This window comes from Mandrillus leucophaeus, unplaced genomic scaffold, assembly GCF_000951045.1.
Source record: "Mandrillus leucophaeus isolate KB7577 unplaced genomic scaffold, Mleu.le_1.0 Scaffold40, whole genome shotgun sequence".
Classification (NCBI taxonomy): Eukaryota; Metazoa; Chordata; class Mammalia; order Primates; family Cercopithecidae; genus Mandrillus; species Mandrillus leucophaeus.
Genome location: NW_012104254.1, coordinates 2,990,696 through 3,003,695, shown reverse-complemented (window position 1 = coordinate 3,003,695; position 13,000 = coordinate 2,990,696). Strand labels below are relative to the sequence as shown.

The window sequence follows — 13,000 nt, the reverse complement described above, 5'->3', positions numbered from 1 at the left end:
AAACTCCTACTAAAAATACAAAAATTAGCCAGGCCTGGTGGCGCCCGCCTGTAATCCCAGCTACTCAGCAGGCTGAGGCAGGAGAACTGCTTGAACCCATGAGGCAGAGGTTGCAGTGAGCCAAGATCCACGACACTGCACTCCAGTCTGGACGACAGAACAAGACTCTGTCTCAAAAAAAAAAAAAAAAAGATTCCATCAGCTAAGTTACTGGTTTACTTGTGCTAACAACATTCAATTATTATCATCAAAAAATAAACTTGAATCCAGACGTGGTCATCCCTCATTATCAAATTTTCAACTTGAATAAGCAAGCCAAATTAGATTTGGAAAGCATTTAAGCCAACTTAACTTTTGCTAGAGTATTTTACTTCTACATATTTAAAGTGAACATATCCACAAAAGAATCTGGATACATGAAATAACAGATTTCATAAAAATGACTTAAACCTTTTGCACATGCATCTTTATATTCACGCTGTTATAGACAATGGTAATTAATACAAACATCAAAAGCAATCATTGTAGGAATACTGGTCATTTTTACACAGCTTGGCAAATTATCAAGTACCTGCTGGTTATTAATTTTCAAACATATGGGAGCTCTGTGGTAATACACATTAAATTGATTCACTTCCACAAATATGGCATAAAGAAAAAATTAAATATTAATCTTCTTTATAATAAATTATTTAACTCATTCACATTTTTGGCAATGTACAATTTAAACACAGTCTTTCACACAGAAACTAATTAAAAACTTTAGTAAAACATGTTATATTTACATGATCATAAAATCTAGGCTATTATTCTTCTATAGCCCTATTCTTACATGTGCAATACAGTTTTTATTACTATATATGTTGCTAAACTTTTTGCTTAAAATAAATTAGATATACAAAGGTATATAATCCATACATTGGCACCCAAAAATGTTATTTCATTAAACAACCAGGAATTTTAATTTACAAATCATGGGTATCTCAAATCAACCAGATAACAACAGAAACATTAATTTTCAATCAATTTAACTTTTCTCAATTGCATAAAATATATGGCTGCCTTAAGTATTGTCATTATATGTCAAATTTAAAAGTATTGTTTTACATAACTATTTTAAAAGTTTTAAGATTTGTATACATTTCATTTATAGTCAGTATTCTTAATTTGTTAATAAATGAAGAGGTTTTTTAGTCTTCTAAAATCTCATGCTGCATTTGTGAAGGAAAACAGGAAAAACATCTACTGTACTACGTAACATTTCCATTTTTTAATGATTTTACTACACAAATACTCTGATTACCTGATATCAGCTACTGCCTAGCCTCAAAATCATTATTAATTATATATTAGTAATTAGTCATGAAATAACAAATTAATCTACATTAGAATTAAATAATTTAAAACAAATAATTTACTATCATATACAACAATATGACATGGAAATCTATGTAAAACAACGTGATCTGTGCTAAAGCAGTGGACTTCTATGCCCCAATCACACTCCAAAAGAAACTGCAGGGTACTATAGTCTATTACACTTCAGAATGGGATCTTCCCCTAGAGATCCACCACAGTGAAAAGAGATAATCTATGAAATAAAATAAAGACAATATGTTCATTTTAGAGCTTTATAAAATATCTATCAGAAAATACTAAGGTTCTATGCCTTAAAAAAAATCTACTAGCCCACATTAACAAAAGTATACCATAATACAGGAGTATTATTCCTGAAATATGTTGTCTTGTTTAAAAATATATGTATGGAGTTTAGCAAAAAACATCAATACATTCCAAAAGTGTTTTCTTCTATCCCCATTTTATATAAATCTGGAGGCATTCTAAAGTTGAATATAAAAAGATATGCTGTACTGTTGGCTACAGAATAATACAAAGTTTTATTGCCATTTAAACAAAGAAGCCATAACAGTTAAATGAGCTCGAGAAATAGGTTTCAGTATCGCAAGGTGCCAGCTGTAAAGAGTTATGGCTAATTGAATATGGAACTCCTGCTTAATCAGATAACTGCTCTGCTATTTCCAAATGAAATGCCATTTCCATACCATCTGAAAATGGCCCATTTTATTGGTAACCAGAGAAAACAATATAAACTGTAAATAACATTAAGTGCTCTGTTTACCCATTCCAGGCACTGAAGTAGCAGGGGATCCAAGATGTCTTGGTAACACATTTGATGGGAGGGCTGGAGTAACAGTCCTTTCTGGGGGTCCACCAGGGGCAGAACTGTCCTTTGGTGGTCCAGGAGATACTGGAACTTGTGGAGGGGGGCCCTGGTTAGGGCTTGCTGGTGTTGGAGAAAGGTTTCTTTGAGCTGCAGTTCGCTGACGAATCTCTGAGAAGAGTAAGTACATACTAGACTTAATTTCCAATATACCATATTAGCCAATATCACAAACAATTTATATTTATTAAAATTTTACAGCCCCAAAAGGCATTGTAGTGTCAAAATTACTTATAATAAGAAATCTATAATATGTGACATTGAAAACAAAGTACTCTATTTCTGAACTTACAGTTCAACTGTACGTTTATACAACAAGCCGTGATCTAAGTGTAGCTACTGATACCGCTTTTCAAAACAAATTCAGTAAAATAAAATAACCTAATTACGTGTCAAGTCTTTTTACAGTAATCTTCCTAATTATGATAAAGGAAAGAAAGTTTATCAGAATTAGTGAAAACTCCAAATTGCAGATTTGTTTTTCAAGATTTAAAAAACTAAAAACTAAGAGATAAGTGAATAAGTATATTCTGGAATTATCAAAGTAATTAATCTAAGTAGTCACAGAAATGCTGAAAAAGTATTTTTACTATTAGGAGGTACCATTTCCATTCTCCTTTATGGTATTGCTATCCTTTTGGCAAATTTGTTTTGGCCAAAACATTCAACAGATCTACTCCATATAAACAATGTTTCATCATTAATAAATCTTAAGCTTATAGTTACAGAAATTACAAGATTCTCTGTAACAGGGGTCAGCAAACATGCCAAATCCAGGCTGCCGCCTGCTTTTGTAGTTTTATTAGAACACAGGCCAGTTCTTTTGTTTACATATTGTCTATGACTGCTTTAGAAGAGTAGAGTCCTTGCAACAGAGACCACATGGCTCTCAAGGCCATTTAACTATATTTACTATCTGGCTCTTTACAAAAAAAGTTTCATGACTTGTACTCAGTAACATAAAATTAAATTCTACTATTCTCCATTCCCACCAATATTTTACTTGAATGTCAGTGGTAAGATTTCACATAAAGAAGCCTTTATACTTTTTCAATTCTACCTACCACATTAAATTATCACAAATCCTGAATTAGTGAGCTGAAACTAAATGAGTTATTTTTAATTGGCATAAATAGTAAAAATACATACGTCCAGAAGCAAAACACTTGGACTCTACTTGACAGTTAAAGATTTTCATGAAAGTTCATTGCAATTGAAAGTACAGGTCTAGCATCAGATCTTAGTTCATCCCAATCTAGTCTACTAGCTAAGAACCGGGGTCCTGAAGTCAAAAAGATTTGGCTGGAATCTTGGCGCTGGCTACATGACTTCAGATGGGTTACCTAACTTTGACAAACCCGTTATTTTATCTGTAAAATTAGGATAATATTATTAAGTAATATAATTGTTATGAGAATTAAATACGATAATGTATGTAAACTGATAGCTCACATTTAATGAATACTTACTTCAGATGACAGTTTTTGTGCACAACTAAGTATTTTCAAATGATTTTAGCTAAAATTACTGGGACCAACTAATTTTCCATTGGTTCACAATTTAGTCTTTAACCAAGCCATGGCAATAAAAATTATAAGCATAGTATCATTACAAAAATGGAAGCATCTTTATATTTTGCTACTTTCCATGCAAATTATGTAGAAAATTTCAGCTTTCACCTGAACAAATCATATCCTAACATCTGCAAATTAGCTGCTAACTTTATTTTTTACTCACAAGGAGCACCTTAATAGGTGGTTGCACATTAGGAAAGCTGTTAAATGCTGCAAAATGTACTGAGATCAATAAAATCATATTAGGATTTGATAATTTAAACTGCTCATTTGAAAATAAGGTATCAAATACTGTAAATCATTTTTCAGCCAACTTTCAGGTAAAGCATAACTCAAAAAGCGGCATTTTTCTTCCAGATAAATAAAAGTTTAGCATTTATTAGACTATATAAAAGCAGCTGTTATCCTTCCTCTTCATGAAGACTTGAGACTACTTCCTCTAAATGTACATTTACCCAGTGAAAATTACCTGAAATGCTTTTACTGTCACTAGTACACCACTGAAAGGTGACTAGCTAACAAAGGACACCATGTCAAGCATTCCATAAAAGAGACGTCCCTTAATAATTCTAAATCTAAACTTAGGCAAAGGGGGAAAATGTACAGCAGAGTCACAAAAGGGAGAAAATGTAGTTTCATAATTTTCAAAGGAAAAGCAAGTAACAAAAGTTACAATATCTTCAATAGTTTAAAATAACAACAAGGTACCAAATCTATATTTGGCAAAATATTATAAAATATTCTGGTAGTCTCAATTTAAAATACCTCAGATTTATCTCCTTTTAACTACTTGTGATTCACAAAGTTTTGTATTAATTACTCTAAAAAGTTTCCAGTACTCAACAAAATAGTCATATTAGATATATTCCACATTTCCTGCCTCAGTTCTAAGATACAAAGCCCCCAAAGCCCCCAAAAGAGCCACCAAGCATTCCACATGAATCTGGCAAAAAAATCATAAGCAGCATGCCATAAGGTTAATTCTCAACTGGAGTATGTTTTAACACCCTCATCAATGATCAATGACCCAACAAAAATCACACTCACTGAGGATGATGACATGCCTCTATTAGGTTTAAATTCAAAATGAAGCAAACAGACCCATTACCAACCTCTTTTCAAAGAGGTTATTTATTAAGAGTTATGAATAAAGTTAGTTTGGTTAGTGGGTACAAAATATAGTTAGATAGGAGGAATAAGAACTAGTGTTTGATAGTACAGTAGGGTGACTACAATTAACAATAATGTGCCATTCAAAATAGCTAGAAGAGAAGAATTGGAATGTTCTCAACATAAGATAAATGCTTGAGGTGATGGATATCCCAATTACCTTGATTTAATCATTATAAATTGTATGCAAGTATGTAACCCCAAAAATATGTACAATTATATATCAATTAAAAATGAAGCAAATAGAATCCAAATGATATATTTTTTAAACTACTATATTAAACAGAAGCTTAAATGAATGATAAAACAGCACAGCTGTGCAAAGCAAAGACTCTGGGATCAAATGGTAGTAATTTTAGCTCCACCCTGTTTATTAGATGTGTATGCCACCTTTTCCAAGTTGATGACATCACTCAGTGCAGCTTTCTCATAATGTGAATACTTACCTCTTATGGTTGTTGTAAAGATTAAATGAGAAAATCAAGACAAAGAACTCAGCCAAAGCACATGCGAAGTACTTAACGGGCAATAACTATTAGCAGAAATAGTGCACATCTAAAGGTTCCAACGATTATAATAAATCAAAAACTAAACAACCTAGAATTTCTAAGGCAATTATTTAAAATATATAGATACTAATTTACACATTAAATGTTTCCCTAAAGTTATCTGTGAAGTCGTTTAAATGTATAAATTCACAATTTATATAAAAACTTAAATGTATAACTCTAGTTTGCTATTAAATAATATTGGGATGTTTTATAATACTCATCCCTTAATTATCAGATTTTTTTAAATACTTTTTTTATGCTGCTAGAAGGTTTTGTCTTTGTTCTATTATCAAGCTGTAGTAGGAAGAACACCATACAATAATTAGGAGGCCTGGATTTTCATCTAGCTAATAGTACCAGTTCCTTTATTATTATTATTTCCATAGGTTATTGAGGAACAGGTGGTTATATGAGTAAGTTCTTTAGTGGTGATTTGTAAGATTTTGGTGCACCCATCACCCAAACAGTATACACTACACCCTACTTGTAGTCTTTTATTCCCATCCCCTTCCCGTTCTTTCCCCTGAGTCCCCAAAGTCCACTGTGTCATTCTTATGCCTTTGCACCCTCATCGCTTAGCTCTCACTTATGAGTGAGAACATACGATGTTTGGTTTTCCATTCCTGAGTTACTTCACTTAGAATAATAGTCTCCAAATCTCATCCAGGTCACTGCGAATGCTGTTAATTCATTCCTTTTTATGGCTGAGTAGTATGCCATCATTCATTCATATATATATATATGAATACAAAAATAAAATATATATGAATACTATATATACACACATATATATCTCACAGTTTCTTTACTCATTGGTTGACGGCATTTGGGTTGCTTCCACGTTTTTGTGATTGTAAATTGTGCTACTATAAACATGTGTGTGCAGTATCTTTTTCGTATAATGACTTGTTTTCCTCTGGGTAGAAACCCCGTAGTGGGATTCCTGGATCAAATGGTAGTTCTACTTTTATTTTTTAAGGAAATCTCCATACTGTTTTCCATAATGGTTGTACTAGTTTACATTCCCACCAGCAGTGTAAAAGTGTTCCCTGTTCACCACACCCACACCAACATCTACTATTTTTTAATTTTTTTTTATTATGGCCATTCTTGCAGGAGTGAGGTGGTATTGCATTTTGGTTTTGATTTGGATTTCCCTGATCATTAGTGACGTTGAGTATTTTTTCACGTTTGTTGGCCATTTGTATATTTTCTTTTGAGAATTGTCTATTCATGTTCTTAGCCCACTTTTTGACAGGATTGTTTGTTTTTTTCTGGCTCCTTACGTGAACTAAAACCCCACTATGTTCCAAATTTCCTTAACATGAGAGTGTTGGCAAAACTATAAAGGCAATATTCATATTTTTCCTAGCAGTGGTCAAAGGCTTTCTGAAGTACTGTGTCCAGTTCTAAGACTCACAAGAGAAAATTTCAGAAACTGGATTTTAGTAATGGGGGTGAGGGAATCTTTAAGCCTATTCACATATGCAGATGTGGAAACTCTTAGACTTACGGTGAATTCTGCTTTTTATACTTGTGAAAAAATTATACTATAGTATAATTTTATACTATAGTACTATAGTTAGGGCACAGGGATATATTTTCAGGTAAATTTCTATTGTTTTCAGTTCAGTATTTTTTAATTTATTTGAATGTAATTCCTTTAAATAGTCAAAATAACAAAGACATCTCTTCCTTCTACTTCCAAATTTTTCTGAAGTCCATATTCATTATATCTTCTCTTCACATTCACTCATACTAAGCTGCTCCAAATTCAGTTTCTACTCTATTTCGCTACCAAAATTGTACTCTCAATAGGTCAATGTCTTTTTATTGCTAAAAAATGACTTTATAACCTCTTCCTTCCTACAGAGGCAAAGCTTTTGGAAAAACAAAACAAAAAAAATTCTTCTCTGCATTTCACTTCTTAACCCAACTCAATCTGGTTTTTCTGCTCCTTTTTAGCTACCACAGTATTACCCACCACTGAAAGTATCATTGCTTTGGTCACCAACAATGTTATAATACCACTACTAATGTTGCGTTATCATAGCTACTCTTTATCAAATCCCTATTTTCTGCTAGGAACCATACTAGGCACTATATACGAATTTACTAATTTCATCTACTATTTACATCAATCCTTTGGGGTAACTCCTATCCCCAGTCTTCAAAAGGAGAAACCAAAGTTCAGTGGCTAAGTAACTTGCTAAAATTCTCACAGTAAAATAAGAGATGGAGCCAGGATTCAAATTCTAGTTTTTATGACAAAAATGCCCATATTCTCTTGTGTTATGCAACCTGTCAAATTCAAAGGCCTCCTTTCAGTCTTCTGCTTACTACCAGTCTAGCTCTACTTTTGACTCTGATCATTCATTCTTTTTCCTGGGCTCCTTTTTCTTCATCTACCCTTAAATGTCAATGTTCCCTGTAGTTCTGCCTTGGGTGCTCTTACTCTATTTTCTCTCTCTGGGCAATTTCACTCAATCTCGTATTTCCAATAATAATCACCTATGCTTCCCAATTATTTCTAATCTGTATATCCATAATCTTAACCTTTCTCCTGAGCTCCATATGAAATAATCAACTACCTATGCACCTCAGCATCTTGCTATAACTCCCATTCAACAGATCCAAAAGTAAATTTATTATCTTCTACAGAAACCAGTATTCCAATTATGTTCTTTATCTGGCATAACATACTAACATCTAAACAGTTGTCTAAACCAAACACCTAGGTCACATCTTGATTCTTCCTCCCACCCCCAAACCCCGCCCCACTTTCCAAATCTAATTGCCTGTATCAATCTACTCCTGAATTATCTCTTAAATCTCTTCTTTTTCCTCAACACTATTGCTATAACCTTACCTAGTACAGGCCTTTATCTTGTAACTATATTAGATGATATTCCTAATTGATCTCTATGGCTCAGTCATATTCTCTCCAATCCAACCTCCATGTTACCAAAACAAAATGTATTCTTTGTAAAATGCTAACTTGACGTAAAATTTAAAGCCTCCATTTACTTTACATGTTGTGTATAAGATAAAGTCCTGAACTCCAGAACTATACTACATAATGATGCAGACAAAGCCCTTCATAATTTGATCTCACCTTCATATGAATCCTACCTTCCTTTTTCAGGGATATGGCAATATTTGTAGTGCCTCAAGGTGCCAAGTTGTTTCTCTCTTCCAGTCCTTGCACATGGAGTAAATCCTTTACCTGAAGAGTACGTTTTCAATTCCATTCTCATAGCAAATTATTATTAAAAGTTATAATGCATTGTAATTCGTGCCTACCTTCATTTTGGTCCTTAGCATACTGTTTATTTACATGTGTATACCCCTTTTAATCAAAAGCTAATAAGCAGAAACTGCATCTCTGCAGACACATGATGTGGAAAAGGTAACTGGTACAGAGTATGAGCTTAATAAACACCTATGAAATGAATCTACTTTCCTCTTGCATTTCAATGCTAAATTTCCAACTGCCTATTACCCAACTTATTTGCTGTGAAAAACAGGAAAATGGCCTCTCAAAAATGTCCCCATCTTCATGTCCATTCTGTAAATATGTTACATGCAAGGCAGATAAAGATTGCAGATAGAATTAAGATTGCTAGTCAGCCTGCTGCATTTAGAATCTCAGCTTAACTTCAAGAGTCCACACAAAAGAGCTATCTTTAAGCAGAAAGCTTGCTATCAATAATAATACATAACACTTGCCAGCCTTTAGATGAGTTTATTCTTTTGTTCTACTTTTCAAATTAAAAATACATTTTGCTTTACAGTTCTTTGTCTTAACATTTACTTTCTTTTATCACCTTAATGATTTATTTTTGATCTGGTCTAACTTCTGGCAATCTGAACATTAAACCACATGAAACTTGCAGTTCACCAACGTCCTATTTGGTAAATTACTATTTTATAATATTTAAACAAAATACAGGAATGTCGCCGGGCGCGGTGGCTCACGTTTGTAATCCCAGTACTTTGGGAGGCCAAGGCAGGTGGATCATGAGGTCAGGAGATCAAGACCATCCTGGCTAACACAGTGAAACCCCATCTCTAGTAAAAACACAAAAAATTAGCTGGGCGTGGTGGCAGGTGCCTGTAGTCCCAGCTACTTGGGAGGCTGAGGCAGGAGAACAGAACGGCGTGAACCCGGGAGGCGGAGCTTGCAGTGAGCCGAGGTCGCACCATTGCACTCCAGCCTGTGTGACAGAGCGAGACTCCATCTCAAAAAAAAAAAAAAAAAAAAAAAAAAAAAATACAGGAATGCCAAAATAAATGTTTACTTTTATTTTCTTCAACTCATTTATTAAGCAACCACTAAGCACATTGAAGCACATTGAAGGGGATGCAGAGTTGCATATAGAGGTAGCAAGCTATCTTTAAGACAAGAAAAACAAACTCACTAAATATTCTAATACAAGCTAAATGCCATATAATGGGAGCCAACAAAGTACTATAGAGTGAAGTGAGGACTTCACAAGAAGTGAGGACTGACAAATTAGTCATCTAGATGGGATGAAGAAAGGGTTTACAGTGATGGTGGCATTTGAGATAAACAATGAAAACTGGATTGGGATAGATATGCCTTTGTTATCCATATTAAAGTACATGTGGCAGTTTTAAAATAAGACTCCAAAATCCTCTGATTCTCCTTTCAACAAACGGGAGCGGAGGGTGTCTGTGTACCCTCTCCTTGAAACTGTACTCTGACTTTGATAAAGAGAACAAAGTTGTGCCGGAATCCAGGACTTTCTGTCTCCTGTGCTCCTTGGTCTTGGAACCTGCCACCAGGGAAGAGTAAGCTCAAGTGACCCCAGAGAGAAGTCCATCTGAAGAGGAACCAACAGCCAGCACCAACTTCCAGCTGCATAAACCACCTTGATAGTAGATCCTCTAGCTCAGTAAAGTACCTCTAACTAATGTGAGACACAGATAAGCTGTCTCCACCAAACCCTAGCCAAATTGCAAATTTCATGAGCGAAAAAAGAATGCTATTTTAAGTCACTAAATTTTAGGATGGTTTGTTATATACTAAATAATTGTAACAGTATAAATTTGATACTTACGTAAAGAACACCCAAATTTCTTATAAGGCAAATTTATTCAGGTGAATTTATTATTTTATAAGGCATTTTCAGATTCTCTTAATCAAACACATCCCCCAAAAACAGCAAAATATAAAGTATTGCTCCATTTGGTATAAAGATTAAAAAAATCTATAATTTCTACTTTAATTTTCAACACATGCTATGGAACACAAGTGAGTAAACTCTAAAACCTACTGAAATAAGAAGTTGTAGTCTATTTCCAAAAACCATTAAATGTCTCTGCAAAAATAATTGATTCTGAATCTAGCTGTGGCAACATACAATTGACTTTTCTTTTGTTACATTTCATTAGTAAAGGTGCAGGGTTGAGGACAAAAGGCAAAAGAAAATGTGTAGGTGGTTTCCCCCTAGAAAACAATAGGAGGGTCAGTTAAGGATTTGTTTTTAGGCTGGGTGTGGTGATTGAGGCCTGTAATCCTAGCACTTTGGGAGGCCGGGGCTGGCGGATCGCTTAAGCCCAGGAGTTCGAGACCAGTCTGGACAACACAGTGAAACCCCATCTCTACAAAAAGTTAAAAAATTAGCTGGATACAGTGGTACATACTTGTAGTCCCAGCTACTTAGGAGGCTGAGGTGGGAGGAAGGCTGGAGCCCAGGATGAGGTCACAGTAAGCCATGAAGACACCTCTGCACTCCAGCCTGGGTGACAGAGTGAGGCCATGTCTTCAAAACAAAAAGACTCATTTTTTAGGGTATACTCCAAAAATGTGATCATTCTCCCTATTTCAATCATTCACTCCTATGGTGATACCTATTCCTGTAACTTTGCAACCAGAAATAACTGATCCCCTCTCAGGTTTAAGCATCCTGTTCTCCAACCACACTAACCTCTCAGTTTACCTCCTCCAACTCCGAGATCTATAACCCATTAATTATTAATTATTAACAGGTCAGTGAACATTTTTGGAAAGAGCCACCTAGTAAACATTTTAGGCTTTGCAGACCACACAAGGTCCTGTTACATATTCTTATTCTCTATTTTTTAGAATGCTTTGAAAATGTGAAAACATTCTACGCCAAAGAGCCATAAAACACAGGTCTTGGCCCACATTTGCAGGCTGCAGTTTGTGGATTCCTATATTAATACTATCAACACCTTTTGACTGTCCATCACTACCACTCATGCCTTTATTTCCCTTACAATCATCTTAAATTCCATAATCCATTGTTATAATGACTCACCTACAAACAACTTCAGCTCCTGGCCCCCTTATCAAATTATCTAACACATTAGGCAAAACCCCAACCCTGGTTAAAACCAACCATTTGCCTACTCCATGCTGGCACCTACACAGGTGACCGTAACTGGAAAAGCATACAGAATCCTCCATTAAATGTATGACTACTCATTTTAAGTAGCCTTTAGAGTCCCCTGGCATTATTCCATACCTTTTCTTCAAGCCTCCAACATTATCTCCCCCAACCTCATCCTCACTAAGAAAACAGAGATACAATCAGAAAATTGGCTGGGCACAGTAGCTCACACCTGTAATCCCAGAACTTTGGGAGGCTGAGGTGGGCAGATTACTTGAGGTCAAGAGTTTGAGACCAGCCTGGCTGACATGGTGAAACCCCATATCTACTAAAAATACAAAAATTAGCTGAGTGGCATGGCAGGCACCTATAATCCCAGCTACTCAGGAAGCTGAGGCAGGAGAATCACTAGAACCTAGGAGGTGGAGGTTGCAGTGAGCTGAGATCACGCCACTGCACTCCAGCCTGGGTGACACAGTGAGACTTCATCTCAGAAAAAGAAAACAGATAGAACCTGACCACCCACCTATATCTGCCCATATTCTCAGACTTTCCTCATTGCTAAAGATGAGTTATTACACACTTGTCAAAAGCCAACTTCTCCACTTGTATACTAGATCACAACCCCTCTTGCCTACTCATGGACAGTTTCAAATCAATTCTCCCTACTCTCTCCTCCATCATTAATTATTCCACATCCATACTACTGCAAATCATTCCAAGATGGTCAAATAGGAACAGCTCCAGTCTGCAGCTCCCAGCATGATCAACACAGAGGATGGGTGATTTCTGGATTTCCAACTGAGGTACCTGGTTCATCTGATTGGGACTGGTTGGAAAGTGGGTGCAGCCCACAGAGGATGAGCCGAAGCAGGGTGGGGCATCGCCTCACCTGGGAAGCGCAAGGGGTCGGGAGATTTCCCTTTCCAAGCCAAGAGAAGCCATCACAGACGCTACCTGGAAAATCGGTACACTCTCACCCTAATACTGCGTTTTTCCAACTGTCTTAGCAAACCACACACCAGGAGATTATATCCCGCGCCTGGTTCGGCGGGTTCTAAGCCCACAGACCCTTGCTCACAG

At 35.6% G+C, this 13,000-nt stretch overlaps 1 protein-coding gene across 1 annotated transcript in view; it reads right to left on the bottom strand.

Moving 5' to 3' along the window:
* KIAA1715 (KIAA1715 ortholog) overlaps nt 1–13,000 on the bottom strand; it is a 94,181-nt gene that overhangs the window by 16,955 nt on the left and 64,226 nt on the right. Inside the window, 1 exon segment of the mRNA XM_011991858.1 lies at nt 2,141–2,353. Within this exon segment, the coding sequence (XP_011847248.1) occupies nt 2,141–2,353 (213 nt within the window).